The following is a 16,135-nucleotide window of genomic DNA, read 5'->3' as shown; positions in this document are numbered from 1 at the left end:
TATCCATAATTGATTATATATATATATATTCGACAGAATCCCATCTGCCATCATCAGGCTTATGTCAGTAGTCTTTTGCACTAACTGCCTTTGGTATTTCAAATCTGGTGCTGGTATTCTGGGATGGCTCCACCTTTTCATTCTGATTGGTTGGGAGTCCCAATTCTGTCGAAACGTCGCTTCTACCCTTTTAGGGATATATCCACAATTACACGGGAAGAAACCCGAAATATTAACTATACACACATACATACCCGTGAAAACTTACATAAACAAACAAACAAACAAACAAACAAACAAATATATATATATATATATATATATATATATATATATATATATGAAAAAAGATAGATATATATATCTTTTTTCTAACGAAAGCATAAAAATAAGATTTTAATTACATTTGGGTTGCTCTTCTACCCTCTCTTTTCACAACAAACCTTCTTCTCCTTCTTTCTTTCCCCTCCCTCCCGCCTCTCCTCTTCTACCTTCTTCCTCCTTTTCTCCTCCCCTACTTCCCCTTCCTCTCCCCCACTCCTCCCCTCTTTTCCCCCTTTCTCACCTTCTCTCCTGCTCTTGTCTGCTTGGGCACTTATTTACAAGGGCACATGGTAACATTTCTTTCAACAGTTAGAAAGTTTGTGTTTCTGGAAACTATAATATTCCAGTGTTCAGTGCAGGCTGTTGTTATTTGCTGTCTCAGATTTCTGTTGAGCACCCTTTACCCTGACATTCTTATCTTCCTTAATGGAATTCTCTTCCCATAATTTTTTTTTCATTTTTTCATTTTATTAAATTTGTATACCGCCTTACTCCCGAAGGACTCAGGGCGGTGAACAGCCATAAAATAAAACATATAGATACAAAATTTAAAATAGAGATAAAACTAATTAAATAAATTTGGCTGAACCATTTTAAAACCCCAATAAATTAAAACCAAATTTAAAATTCCATTTAAAAAGAGGAAAACTTTAGGTCATAAATTAAATTGTTTTCAACTTTTGTGGTACAAGGAAACAGATCGGGCCTTTATCACAAACACTGCCTGTTAACATAACTACTAAATAAGCCAACACTACAGCAGAAATCTTACTGTCACTCAGCCCTGAATTCAATCAGTCAGTCAGTCAGTCCTAGAGTGAATTTTCCCTTTTATAAATATAGGAACTATGATCATAAGCCCCCAATCCATGAGGACTCAGCCATAGGTGTCAATGCAAATAAAAAGTGAGGCCAGAGTGGGGACTCAGAAGACCAAAATGTTTTTAACAACACCTGGACAGATTAGGTTTTATCCTGGGGTCTTCCCTGGTCTTACTTGAGCACTGTTAACTGGATCTCTTGTCACTGTCATTGGTGCCCACCTTAGCAGATTGTCTATAATTTGACTAGGGCATCCACAGGGGTCCATGTAGAATTCATGAAAGTATGCCTCCCAGATTCCTGGGGGCATGTGACAGTCAACCATGGCTGGACCATTGATTTGTGAGTTTGATGTGATATGCCAAAATGAGACTGATCATTGGATTTAACTACTTGAATAGATCATGTCCAGGTTTTATTTTCCCCATGGCTTCCTTTTTCTTGTGTATCAGCAATTGTTTGTAGCATCTCTTCTGTTGAAGTGCCAGTGTAATATTGGGTACATACGTTTGGCAACAAGAACTTTTTTTTTAGCATTAGTACAGTCCTTGTGGAACCATGGGTTGAAGTGTTGTTGCTTCAAGGGTTTGTTGTTACTACAAGTTGGATGCTAATGGAGCTCTTGGGTAAGGATATTAAAGTTCTCCGAGAGTGCATCAGGAGACTTAGTTGATGTCAGGCACCATTTAAAATGTGGAGTTTAACCTGAAACTTGTTTGAGCTGGCAGAGACCTGCAAAGTTTAATTTATGATCTTTTGAGCAGTGACTGAGGAGGAATCCCTTGTCTTCAAGGTTGTGAGCGTGAAAACATTTTCTAAGAATTCTCCTCAAAAGTTCCCACAGAGAAATTCTAAGTATCTGCCCCCCCCCTTTTGCACCTTTTTCAAATCTAGAATTATGATGTGCAAAACAGAATCCAAGGAAGATAACTAAAAAAAAAAAGGAAGCCACTGAGAAAGCAATATTTTTATAATGTAAGAGTGCCACAGAATTTTCAAAAGTGCTGAAAATTGTTTGCCTAATGAACAATAGTGACCCATCCCTTGGTTTCATATTTTCTAAATGTCATCGCATTTTTCTTTTAGCAGAGAAAAGAGTTCAGTAAAACAACCCAGAAGGATATAGAGAATTAAACATATGTTACATGTCAGCTGATACGACTGCTTTGGTTACTAATTATTTTATAACAGAATATTATTCTTGCATGCTACTAGTAAACATTAGGGATTCATGCTTTTATAAACATAAGGGTTTCATGTCCCATAAAAAGAGACCGCGAGTAACACTCCTCAGCACTCTATAAGTTGTTCTTCCACTGTACAGTTACACTTTCTGTATCAATACCGTCACCCTGGAGTTCAATTCAAGTATAATTCAAGAGATTATACTGAGAGAATTATTTGAAAAAGATTCTGCCTTGCTAGGAGTCAGTGTGCATCTGGAGTCTTTCAAAACAATCACCTATAAATGATAGAAACACTGAAATGCACAAATCAAAACAGTAGTGCTAAGATATGACCCAGTTCACTCTCATTTTATAATTGCAATACAAATACTATCCCAGGGAGAAGCTGATTTTTGACCTCTAGATGTGGCTTTCTTTTGGTCATAAAAAATTGTTTAGGGAAAGACTGTCTCTTCATTTCCACTCAGAATGTGTAACTATTGCAAACCTCTTGGAAATGAAACTTCATACCATATTTTTTTTCTTTAACTTAATAGAGTTAGTTTTGATTGACAAAAATACCTAACGGTGCAGGTAATGGCCATTTACCAAAAGAAACAATTTGGGGTTTTTTTTGGGTCATGTTATAATTACCTGTTTCCCTGAAAATAAGACCCAGAAAATAAGCCCTAGCATGATTTTTCAGGATGATTGTAATATAAGCCCTACCCCAAAAATAAACCCCAGTTAAGATCGTCAACCAGACGGAGGTGTTTAGTACTGTATTTCCCCCAAAATATGACCTAACTGGAAAATAATCCATAATGCGTCTTTGGGAGCAAAAATTCTTATAAGACCCGGTCTTATTTTGGGGGGAAACACGGTATTTACATGGTATTGCAAATAAAAAAATCAAGCCTCCTTTCATAAAATCTCTTAAGGAGGACACCACTTACTGGCAGGGACATTTTTTACATATCAAAAGCCCCCCCCCCCCACAATCAATAAAACAAGGGGAAGGTAATTTGTATTTGTAAAGGGGTTTGTTATGAATATGATTTACGGACATTTTTCAAATGTTATCATGCCCATTTTGTATAATCAACCCTTGATCCCTTGTGGGTTATTCATGCGCTATTCTGTAATGAGAAATTTGGCAGATCTCATCTCCTTAGTGCATCCTTAGTGCCCACCGTGAGCTGAGGATCATGTTCTGCCTTGTTTACAGCTGACAGCGTTATTATTCTCATTAGGACTCTGCTTTCATATCATATTGTTGTGTTGAGCGAGCCTTTTCCTCTCCATTTGTGTTTCCTGGCAGGGCTTTTCTTTCCTTATTGACAGTTTGTAAAAATATGCATTAATTTGGAGTTTAAAGCATGTATCATGGTGTCTCTTTGCTGTGTTTGCTTGAAGTTGATTAATGATAGACCCTCACTTGGGGTCGTCCTCTGGAGACTTCTTTCACAGGTTATGCATGTTAACTAGAAAAGCAGAACACACAGTAACCGATGATTAGCCCAGCCCCCAGAAGCTCAGTAAGCTGATAAACCATGGGTTTCCTTTACACATGCTTATTTCATTTATTTATCTGAAGATTGTATTAATCAAGCTAATGTGTCACTTGAGAACATTTTCTCTGAATCCCAAGAAGAAACCTTGAGCTACAGCACTTGCTGTTTGTTTGTTTGTTTTGTTTTGTTTTTCTTTTGAAGCCTAAGCATTCTTACACATGCAAAGTGTGTCCCTTATTTGCAGCCAGGATAAGTTTCAGAGTGTGAATTGTGCATGTCACCAATGAGAGGGGTGGGTGGGAAGAAACTGTATTCCACAACTGAACTGGGGACGCTTCTTGGATGAGAAGCAAAACGTTTTCAAGCAAAAACAAAACAAAGTCCAGTTGCCTTTTGAAAAACACCTTTGGGACAACCATGTCCTCAATGATTGAGAATCTCCTTAGACATGTATTCTATAACAACTACAATGAGGAGGGATTTCAAGCAGTTTTAGAAGGTTTACTCTTTTTATCGTTCTGTTTGAATCAATATCTTTATCGCTTTGTATTTCCAAGTTCTCAAACATATTTAAAAGACAGAATATTAATTCGCTAAGATCATAGGTGTCTCATCAGGTGGCAGCACCTGGCTGACCATGTCTGACTGATTGACCTAAGCAGAGTCAGGCCTGGTTAGCACTTGGATGAGACACCTTTTCAGAACACCAAGGATGTATTGGGAATTTAAAAGAAAATCTGAAACTAGTACAAGCTCTTCTCTATTGTTGGCAAAAAAAAACCTTCATTAGGTTATGTTTATGAAATCACTAGAAATAATCCTTGACTTTCCTAATACAGAGGTCAATAGGTTTTTTAGTATGCAACATTCAATATATTTGAATTGTTTTAACGTTTTTTTTTAACCTAAACAGTTTTTTAAATTTTTAAAAAAAAGATGAATTGCTCATCCTTTCTCTGTTTGTGTATATGTTTGTGTGCTTTTTTTTTTTTTTACAGACACCCTGTGCATGTCAAAGAAGAGCCATTAGATCCAGATGAAAATGAAGGCCCACTCTCCTTAGTCACCACAGCCAATCACAGTCCGGAATTTGATCACGACAGAGATTATGAAGATGAACATGTAAATGAAGACATTGAATAAAAAATGTCTGTGACTTTTCATTCTGCAAATGAAGATCCTGGGGAGGGACCAAAAAAACAAACAAACAAACCCTTTTATCTTTCAGAATTAGCTGTGAAATCTCTCCCCGCCATTGTACAGTCTGGAAGATACACTTGGTCCATTCTGACAGCTATAAAATATGTTAACACTTAGTGCCATCAAGTATCCCATTTGGGAGTATTTTTGATTTTTCTACTTTTTGTTGAAAAACAAAGCAAAGGAATTTGTACTCTGTGCATTGGATGGACTTGTTTGGTACTCGGAATTCCTACTCACAGTCAACATCAGTGTTGTAAATGTGTTCCACTAATTCCCTTATCCACAACTTGGCAGCAGACTTTGGACTGCAGATCTTCCACTATGGAACACTGAAGACATGAAGCTGAGCATGTACACATCAATTGCAGATCAAGCCTTTACCCAGATTTTAAGGATTTCAGTGGACAATATATTTGCACAGTATCGCATGTTGATTATCACTGCCTTTACTTTTTTTTTTTTTTTTTGCTTCCATTTGGGATGGGGAAATCTTTTTGAGTGTGCGTGTGTGTGTGTGTGTGTGTGTGTGTATACTAAAGGGTTAAAAGAAAAAAAGCCCTCTTTTTTTAGTGTATAGCTTTATTTTTTTTTCCTCCTAGTTCTCCTATACCTTTTTAAGTTCTGACCTCAGGCCTCAATTGGCCAGGGCCTTTTGAGGCTTAATGTTTTCTGTACTTTTGTGATGAATGTTAATAGGTGTGTTTATTATACAAAGCTGAATGTTCTTTGAATTGTTTGTAGTTCTTTTTCTGCCATCCATTCCAAATTTCCTTCAGATGCCATTATGTTTTCTTTAGCTATGGAAAACATTCCATTTTGGACTAAATGCCACACACACACACACACACACACACACACACACACACACACACACACGACTCTAGAAAAAGTTCTAAAATGCTGCTGTGACCTGTGCAAAGTTATCTTACGACAGAAAGAAAGGCAGTAATTCAAGAGTGAACAAACCAGCATCAAAGCCGTAGAATGTGGTTCTAAAGTCATTCCACAGAGCGTCTATGTTTGTGTGTGCATGTGTTTATATACACATGCACATAAAACCATTGTTTGTGGGTTCCCCCTCAAACCCACCCACCCCCATTGGTTTTTCCTTATTTGCAGCAATTGTGAATATTTAGGGAGACATTGATAGCCCCTTCAGAAAGTGCACACCCTACAGATGTTGTCAAAAAGAAGTATAAATGTGTAAGGCTTTTGTGCGTTCAATTTTTTAAAATAAGTTCCTGGGCCAATCAAATCTTTCTGAAGTATGTTAGCACATGTACTATTAGATTCTTATTTGCCCACATGCCTCATTGGACATTACTCGTGATGGTTCTTCCAAGTTAAGTTGTTTGAGATTTAATTGGTGGCATCCATCAGTTTTAAGTTGTTGCGTTCAATTCGTTGGGAAGGCAATAAGGCCCATTAGTTGTTAAGTGTTAGTAGTTTTGCCATTGCAGATAAGATCATTACACAATATCACACCAACCAGTATAAAAAACAGTCTGATGAAATCTGTGGGTAAACCAGCTCTGATGCCGACAACAGTCTTCTTCAGAGCAAGAGTGGGCAGACAGCTGCAGTTCCAATGTTGGTACCCCTTGATCACCAAACTTCTAGTGACTTTCTCTAACCACTTTTCAGTAATTCACTCATTTATGTCGGACTATAGCTTTTAATTTCAGAAGTCTTTCTGATCTTAATTTATATTCTACTTTGTACCCTTCTCCCCTAAAGTTACCAAAGATATTACACAAAGTAAATTATGTTCTCTGTTATATGCTTTATCTTATGAAAGCCAAATATCCTCTTATTGTTGATCAAAGGAGGTTAAAGAATTACGAAGCAAATGACAAAATAATGGGCTACAGCTAACCTGAGAAGGAAAACTGCTCCTTTATTAAATATAATTTAGAAGACCAAGTAGATGGCTGAACCAAAGTTTTTGCTGTTGTCGTTTTTGTTTTGTTTTTTTGTTTTTTTCTTTACAGTGACCAAAAGTATTTCTGTAAAGAGAGAACTTTTTAGGCTGAAATTAGAGAATGAGACCTTGAGAAGGGCACCATTTGACATTGAGGATATAGGAGGAGAATTTATTTTGCCGGGAAAAAAAAACTAGAATGACTTGAATCGGAGAGAGTTTACATGAAATACAAAAGAGCACTCATGACTGAAACTGAACCATACCATAATTACTGAAGAAATTGTTGGTATGCTTTTGTTTGGGTTTTGACCTATTCACTTTTGCTAAAAGCCAATGGCCGGGGCAATTCGTTTTTAACTTTGCTTACCTGGGCCAAGATTTGAGAATGACTGTGATGATGGTTGTGTTGGTCTCTGCCCATCCCTTTTTGTTTTAGTGTTTCATTTTTTTAATATATATATATATATATATATATATATATATATATATATATATATATATATATATGGTAGCATCCCTGTTCCTTTCCAAACTTTGGTACCATTCAGGCCAATTTTGGGGGGGGGATTTGCCATTAATTTCAAAATAGCAATTTGTTTTTAGCTTTTTTTTTCTCTCCTTTTTTTGCCAACAGAGAAATATGTAAAGCTTTTTTTTTCCCCGGACTTTTTTTTTTTTTTTTTTTTTTTAAGGAGGGCAGTCTGTAAGTCATTTGAAATGTTCTGAAACACATCATATTCAGGCAGCTCTATAACGTGCAGGCCATAACCAGGAGGGACGTAACAAAAAAGACCTGTCCCTTTGGTTCAAAACTGAGTGGTTTTTGCTGGTTAGCTTGGTATTCAGAAAGGGGATAAAAATCTGGTAGATTAGTTCATTCTCAGCATGTGTAGCTAGACATGAGTAAAGATAACAGCATGAGAAACTGTTAGTACGCATACCTCAGTTCAAACTGTTAGGGAATGAGTAAAAAAAAAAAACTGCATTTCACTCAATTGCACTTAGTTGTATGTCTTGCATGCATAGACTAAAGACTGTAGCAAAATTGAAAAAGAAAAAGAAATTTTTTAAAAAAACCTACCATACCTTGCAAGGTATCACTGCCCTGCAGAAGAACCAAGAGGAGATCTCAGGCTTTACATCAAGCAAACTACACTATTTTTTACAAATTTCAGATTCTGCGTCCCTTTGGATCATAACAATGGTTCCTCTGGGCTCGGGTTTATTATGTTGTACATATATAGCCCAATGTGTCTCTTGTGATCCCGTTTTTGTCTTTTGGCGGGTGGGGGGGTGGGTTGTCAAGGGAAAACAGGAAAAGGGGGGAAGACTTTTTTTTTTTAAAAAAAAAACATTCCTCCAAAGGAATTAATGCAGATGTTTGTCAAAACACCTTTTGCTTTTTGTGCAACTGCTTTATATTAACCATACTTTGACAAATGCTTTGGAAAAAGAAAAACCTACTGTATGTAACGGAATTGCGGAATATGCTGCACATGTATTTCATTTAGTTACCTTTGCTTTAAGACTGTGGGATGCCATTTGCTGACACGTGGGAGAAAAATCCCAATTTCTTTCTTTTTATTTGGTAATTCTCCCCCCCCCCCCCCCTTGTTGGCTTCTGAACTGTAACATAGTAGGCAGGTTTTTATTCCCCCTCCCTCCGTCACAGATCAAATCATGTTTGTATAAGTTTGTTTCAGAGATTTTGTTTTTTTATTATTATTATTTGTTTTGTTGTTCTCACGCTATTTGTTCTTTAAATCCTTTCTCCGCCTCTTGTTATCCCCATCTCTGCCTATTCGGGTAACCTTAAGGGAAAAGAAAAGAAGAAAAGAGAGTTTCAAAAGTTTGTTTCTTTCCTGCTGCAGTAAATACTTTGCATGATGATTTTTCCAAGGTCACACTTTCAAAGCTTATCAGTGAAGTAGTGATTGATAATGGAAAAGTGTCAAAAAATATTGAACTTTTGTATAAAATGAAATACTTTACAAGGTGCCAAGATGTAAAGACAGTTTGTTACATGGGTTCTGTTTTTGTTTTCCTTTTCTCTCAGAAAAGCAAACGCGATTAACCGAAGTACCACATATATCAGGTGAAACTGCTGTTAGGAATGAGTCAAAGCCTACCTTATCATCCCACAGCCCTATCTGGACTGGTTGGGCCTTCTTTCTTTGCCCTCCTGACCCTGGCCAGGCTGCCTTTATTAGGTGTGGATCTCCTGCTGCAGCCCAGGAGGCAGAAAGGTTTTCCTGACCAAATAGACAGCAGAATTGCAGTCTCCTGCTCTATTTGTCGATCCCCAGATCGCAGGGAAAACCCGATCCCAGTTTCTAGGGTTAGTCCTGGTGGCTCCTCCTAAATAACTTTTTCACCTACAAGCAGGCATCTCACGTTCTACAAAGACCATCCTTTCCTTGAATTAGAACAGCACAGTTCAAATGCTTCATACTTAACCAGATTTCTGTTTTCTACCAAAAGTAGAAGAAAGGAGGAGGAAGAGAATCGAGGCTCACGCTTAAGGATTTTGGGGAGGGAAGGGGGTTGTTGAAAGGGGATGGAAATCTTCTTTAGGAGATTCCAACCATCATATCCATGATCAGGGGTAGGGGGGAAAAATGAATAAATCGTATTATTCTTCAAATAATACAGATCATTAGATATTTTTTATATACAAATATATATATATATCTCAAAGTTTTTAAACAAATAATTTTGAAGTATTGTAGTTTCCAGAATGCTGACAAGCTACATTCCTTATAACAGGGAGAATGTGTTTTAAACTCTTGGAGAGCTTTTGGTACATTTTTTGGTTAACAGGCTCGGATAAAGAGTTTTTAGATGTTCCAGAAACAATTCCTCATTCTTAAATCTTCAAAATTGCATTTGCTGATCTAGTCTACATTTTTTTTCCCCACAAATCCAACGTAGGTAACAAGACTATCTCCTTCCTATATAAGCCTTGATGAAAATGGTACAGTCAGACTGTTAGCATGGTGCTTCATGTGTATGTGCTGCCAGTAATGAGATTCTCCTTTTATTTTATTTTTAGGCATACAAAAAACTCATTCCTTACATCAACTGTAATTCCATCATTCCATGTCTGTTGATGCAGACAATAAAATGTTATGTAGTCAGTACTTATTACTGACATTATAGCATTCTCTAATGCAATAAAAGTGCTGGTTGTTCACACTGGTGATACATGTTGCCATGCTACGTGGTTTTTACTTCCCCCTTATATGCAGATACAGTAAGTCCACAAAGCCAGGCTCTACCTGTAGATTTTTATCAGCAGACATCCTACAGATGTTCAGTGGTCACTTCCATACCAGTGACATAAGTTGCCTTCCAGGATCATCAACCTGTCACTCAGTGGTGGATTCCGCCCGGTTCCGCCAAGCTGGTAGCAGTGTCGATATGATGTCACCAAACCGGTTCTGCCCCCCCCCGCATTATTCTTACCTTTTATTTGGCCCCACCCCCAATCTATTGCTGTCTCCTGAGTCCCAGCTGATCGGCTAGAAGGAAAAAAACTGTTTAAACTTTTGCCGTGGGGCTTCAAAGGGCTGCCCTACAGCTGATCAGTGTTAAAAAGCTGTGTGGTGGTAGGCCAGTGCCTCCAAAAACAAATGAGTAGACCGGTGCCTCCAAAAATAAATGGATAGACCAGTGCCTCCAAAAACAAATGAGTAGACCAGTGCCTCCAAAAACAAATGAGTAGACCAGTGCCTGCAAAAATAAATGAGTAGACAGGTACAGCTCTGCAAGCAGTTAAAAGCATGGTAGACCAGTACCTCTGCTAAAACCTAAAGAATTGTCACATGACCATCAAGCCATGCCCCCCAAATAAGCCACTCCCACAGAACCGGTAGTAAAAAAATTTAGAACCCACCCCTGCTGTCACTTCAGAACGGTAGCCAGGACAGACTTCTTATCACTTTAAGAACAACTGAGTCATTCTTCTGTTAAGTAACTACAAGGTAAATTGGTGATAACCTTACAGAATTCATGGTGCTTACTAAATAGAAAGAAATGCAATAGATTGGTGTCTCTTAAAGTATGGTCCTAGTACCCTGGGGGTTCATCCAGAGATCCTCTTCGGAATCAAAATCAAAATTATTTGCCTGCTTCTGTCGAAAAATCAGACAATTAAAATCCCATCAAAACCTTGTGAGAAGTGGTAGCGGCAGCAAATGGGCCAATTATAATAAGTTAAAATTAACCTATATACATAATCCATACAAACAAAGGCTCTTTTGAGGTCCTCCACAATTTTTAGGAAGTGAAAAAGGGAGAGCGAAAAAAGACATTTTAAGAAACGATGCAATAAATAACGATGCCAGAGTACAGCATTATCAATTGCTATTTCTTCTGCAAGATGTAGATTCCTTTCATTTATTGAGACAATTAACGAAGTCATTTGGACAATAATTTACGGTTTTACTTTGTGGTAAAACTCAACTCACTAGTGCGTTGTCATTTACTATAACAACCAAAAAATTATTTCTGGTCATTTGATTGATTGGTTAAGGGCCATCAAGTCAGTTTCAGTTCTTCGCAGCCACATGGATAGTTATTCTGTTTTTATGAGCAGTGGACATATTTGGAAGTTAGTGTGGTGTGGATATTACAAAATATGCTGTTTGGGAGCAGAGCTAGTCAGAAAGCACCCATTAATCAAAAGGTAAACCATTGAGATTGTTTCATACCAGCCTCTCTAGTCTTCAAAGATGCATGGTAACATTTCAATTTCTCTAAAGGATGAAGCAATCCACCTGTGAACCATCCATACAATAGACAAGAATTGAGCTTAAGGGGCTGTTGAACTTTGAGACTTGCACTGTGTGTTGCAGATGCTTCCTTATCTTGCTCATTTTTAATTAAAAGATTCTAAGTACAGCATTTAGTGTGCATAGAAACCCTGCTGCTTAGAGATGTTTTCCTTAGCACAAGAATTCTAATGGTAGAAGCACCATTTTCCATTGTAATAATGCACCAATAGTCAAGAGTTTGCTTTGCGAATACATAAGGGATTTAAACTGCGAAAAGTAAGTATCCAGAATAACACCACCACCACATGTGGAAGAAAGTGCACAATAGGGTTACACTAATGGATGAACATCTCCAGACTTTATTTTCATTTTACTTTTCTCACACAATTTATGTCAATGATGGCTAACCTTTTTGCCGTCATGTGCCAAAAGCGGGGGGGTCGCGTATGTGCATGCCCACACCCATAATTCAATGCTCCCCCATGCATACGCATGTGACACCCTCTGCACTCCCCCCACTTTTGGCACACAATGTCAAAAAAGTTACCAGTAGGCCCTTTTTTTGCCTTCCCCAGGCTCCAGAGGCTTCCTTGGAGCCTGGGGAGGGCGAAAACGGCCTCCCCCACCCTCCCGGAGGCTGGAAATGGCCATTTCCCAACTTCTGGTGGGCCCGGAAAGCCCGAAAATCAACTGGCCGGTGCACACATGCATGCTGGAGCTGAGCTAGGGCAACGGTCGTGTGACCACAGATATGGCTCCGCAGTGCCACCTGTGGCACGCGTGCCATAGGTTCACCATCACAGACTTAAGTTCACCAAGTCAGAAAGATTGATGCACTGAAGTGATTTCTTAAGAGAGGAAAGTTGTCTTGGCCACTATAAACCAAGTGAATGACACCCTATGCAAATAAGCTAATTTTTTATTTATCAGAATTTCTGATTATGCATTTTGGAGTTTTCTACAGTCCATTCAGATTAATGAATTTGAAGAGTCCTGCTGTGTATTCTCAGCAGTTCCACTGATTTCGGTACCTTTGAGATAAGACAGTTGGACATAAACAATACAAGTCTGATATGTTCCATCTTTCACTTAGAAGTGAAATAGCTTCAGAAAACTCTTGATTGCCATACCAGCCTTCCTTAAAGGTGTTTCAGAGCATCATCCCTTTAAACACATCTTAAGGAGGGATTATGAAACTCCCATCTCCTCTCTTGAATAAGCATACTTTTATTTTCTCCATCAAGGAAAATAAAAAATGCTTAATAACTAGCATTAGCTAGAACTAAATTTTCAGAGAAAAGCATTTTCATGAATAATTCATTCAAATTTCACATCTGCAAGATTAGTCATCCAAATAAAATGCTAATGTCAAAAACATGCACCGTCTATAATATTCTCATCAAGCAATATTTTTGCATATAATGATAAATGGTTGAATTAGCAGCAATGATTTTAATTTTTTTTTAAAAATTCTTCCACACCATGTGAAAGGATGGTAAAAGGATGTATATTGAACTGCTATAGATTTTTGATCAATTGATGTAACAGGAAAATCTGAAATAAGATACCATTATTCCTGAAAAGTACTAAATTGTCACCCCAAATTTTATTTAAAGTATAAGTACTATTTATAGTATTTGCTGATAGCTTATTACTCATGAATTTTTGGGATATAGATTCCTTCCACAAGTTAAATTGCATTAAATGATCTTCATTTTTATCTAAGGAAAAATGAAGATCAGAGATTCATAATTCCTAATGTTATTATATTAACCCATCTCTAAATTTAGCTTAAACTTTATTGACAGGGAACATAGTTCCTCTATAGAATATACACAGCCTCAGTTTAATCCTTGGTATTGGGTTTTTAAAAAATAGAAAAAAATGATCTCTAATAAAGGTAAAGGTAAAGATTCCCCTCGCACATATGTACTAGTCGTTCCTGACTCTAGGGGGCAGTGCTCATCTCCGTTTCAAAGGTGAAGAGCCAGCGCTGTCCAAAGACGTCTCCGTGGCCATGTGGCTGGCATGACTAAATGCTAAAGGCGCACGAAATGCTGTTACCTTCCCACCAAAGGTGGTCCTTATTTTTCTACTTGCATTTTTTACATGCTTTCGAACTGCTAAGTTGGCAGAAACTGGGACGAGTAATGGGAGCTCACCCCGTTACGCGGCACTAGGGATTTGAACCGCTGAACTGCCAACCTTTTGATCGACACGCTCAGCATCTTAGCCACTGAGCCACCGCAATCCCGGATCTCTAATAGATTTTTCTAATATTAGGGTCTCTAATAGAGATCCTAAAGCAATCTTAACTTAAGAATCTTTCCTCGCGTCCTTTAAGTATGTTGGCAAGCAAAACAGCCTCCTCTAATTCAAATGCTCTCAAGTATAGAGCCTGTTTGTGCTTCAAAGTATCTAAAGACAGTTCAGAAGTTCTCTAAGGAATAAAAAAAATGGAGGGCATAATCAGGCTTTTCATTGTCCCTCTTCTTATGTTCACAAAAAGGAAAGCAGCTTCCTCTATGCAACACTAAATCTGGATTCATCCATGCTAAGAATGGGGTTTCCTATTAGGTTGCACTGATGATGTTACCTAGTTGGGTCATGAAACGTCCACAAGAAAACAATCAAGCTTAGAGAGCACCAACAACCCCTCATTTCAACCCTGAGCTACAAATATTCTCCTTTATTGGTAATTAGGTTTCTCCAGGTAATGCTGGAACTGGAAGCTTTGCAGTTGTAGCTGTCTGATTAATTAAGATGATTGTCACTGAAGAAATCCAGCAGCTGCCAAATGTAAAATGCAAACCCTGTTTATAGCAGGAGCAAGATCTAGTCTTAATGTACCTCTTTCACTTGTAGCATAATAAACTGGGCACCTCACACTTTTGGGGTAGCAGAGCAGTCAACATCTGGACATTTTTGATAGAATGAAATATCCCACCCTCTGGGTTACCCATTACCTAATCTAATTTTCAGTCTAACTCTGGATGTGATTTGTTCTGCTTGTAAGTTAATGTAATGTGCAACCTAACCACTGCGGCTTGCAAACTATGATTTATGCTTTTGCTTATGTTACAAGCAAAAACCAAATCCTGCCTAGCCAGCTGTTTTTGTTCTGAAGTGACTGCTGAGTAGGGTGGGACCTAACCATGATGTTGCCAAGATGTTGAGATGTCACATTGCGACATTTGAAGCAATCTCTTTCAGTAGTTGGGTTCCAACATGGCACATAAGGGACAAAATGTACATTAAGATGTTGTGCCACATTTGCCACTTGACCACCATACGTGGACATTCATGGTGGGATTATTAGATAGCACTTTCTTCCGCAGTGTGTCTCAATGTCAACAACTTTAAGATGTCTATGCTCCCAGATTGCTGTCTCAATACTGAACTAGAAGCTACACTTCTCTCCTTTGTTGTAAGTCCTCATCACCTGCTGTAAGGGAGTCAGATGACTGCTAGCAGAAATTCCAATACTACAAATATAAAGTTCCCTTCATCACACAGAACCTTCTCAGGTTCTTTTTATTTCTCAGTCTGACTAGGACTTTAGAACATCTGATTAAGTAGCATCTCACGAAGCCTCCTCAAAATGCAATGTTTTACTATTATAAGAGCCGTGGTGGCACAGTAGTTAGAATGCAGTACTGCAAGGCTAACTCATTGCTCACTCCAGGAGTTCGATTCTGAACGGCTCAAGGTTGACTTAGTCTTCCATCCTTCTGAGGTCGGTAAAATGAGGACCCAGATTGTTGGGGCCAATATGCTAACATTGTAAACTGCTTAGAGAGGGCTGTAAAGCACTGTGAAGCAGTATATAAGTCTAAGTGCTATTGCTTTTATTGATGGACTGAATAGACCTAAAGACAGTACATGATAAATTCCAGCATAATTTACTGAAGAGTCTTGAAAACATCAAATGTTCTGATGGGAATTAAGCTAATTACCTTCATACCTCAACAACAAGGGGGGTTATGGACGATAGCCCCCAAAACACTTCACAGAAGTTAAAAAGAAATCTTTACTGCCAGTAAAATGCTATACAAATTAATAGTTAAAGCCTGCTGGTGTCTTCACCAAGAACCTAAAAGATGACTGAGACACACGAATCTTCATGCATGCCAATTCATGTATGCTTTTATGTACACTGAGAGCGTATGCACCGAGACAAATTCCTTGTGTGTCCAATTACACTTGGCCAATAAAGAATTCTATTCTATTCTCTAACCCCAGGGAACCCCCCATTCATGGACCAGTCCCGGTCCACACCCTGTTGGGAACTGGACTGCGCAAGTGGCAGACGAGTGCACAAAGCTCCATTTGTGTTCACAGTGGGCACATGAAACCATCCCCGCTCCCCCACCAGTGCTGCTGCCACCACTACCAGTCCACGGACCT

At 38.3% G+C, this 16,135-nt stretch overlaps 1 protein-coding gene across 1 annotated transcript in view; it reads left to right on the top strand.

The window, feature by feature from the left end:
• Window positions 1-5,775, top strand: part of FOXP1 (forkhead box P1) — a 270,324-nt gene extending 264,549 nt beyond the window's left edge. The window contains exon 17 of the mRNA XM_070936858.1: window positions 4,825-5,775. Within this exon, the coding sequence (XP_070792959.1) occupies window positions 4,825-4,969 (145 nt within the window). The 3' untranslated portion in view covers window positions 4,970-5,775. The remainder of the gene's footprint in view (window positions 1-4,824) is intronic.
• Window positions 5,776-16,135: the final 10,360 nt, after the last annotated feature.

This window comes from Pituophis catenifer, unplaced genomic scaffold (assembly GCF_029215685.1).
Source record: "Pituophis catenifer annectens isolate HBS135680 unplaced genomic scaffold, rPitCat1.0.hap2 SCAF_2, whole genome shotgun sequence".
Taxonomy (NCBI): Eukaryota; Metazoa; Chordata; class Lepidosauria; order Squamata; family Colubridae; genus Pituophis; species Pituophis catenifer.
The sequence above is the reverse complement of the archived record's forward strand: the minus strand, read 5'-3'. Positions and strand labels throughout refer to the sequence as shown.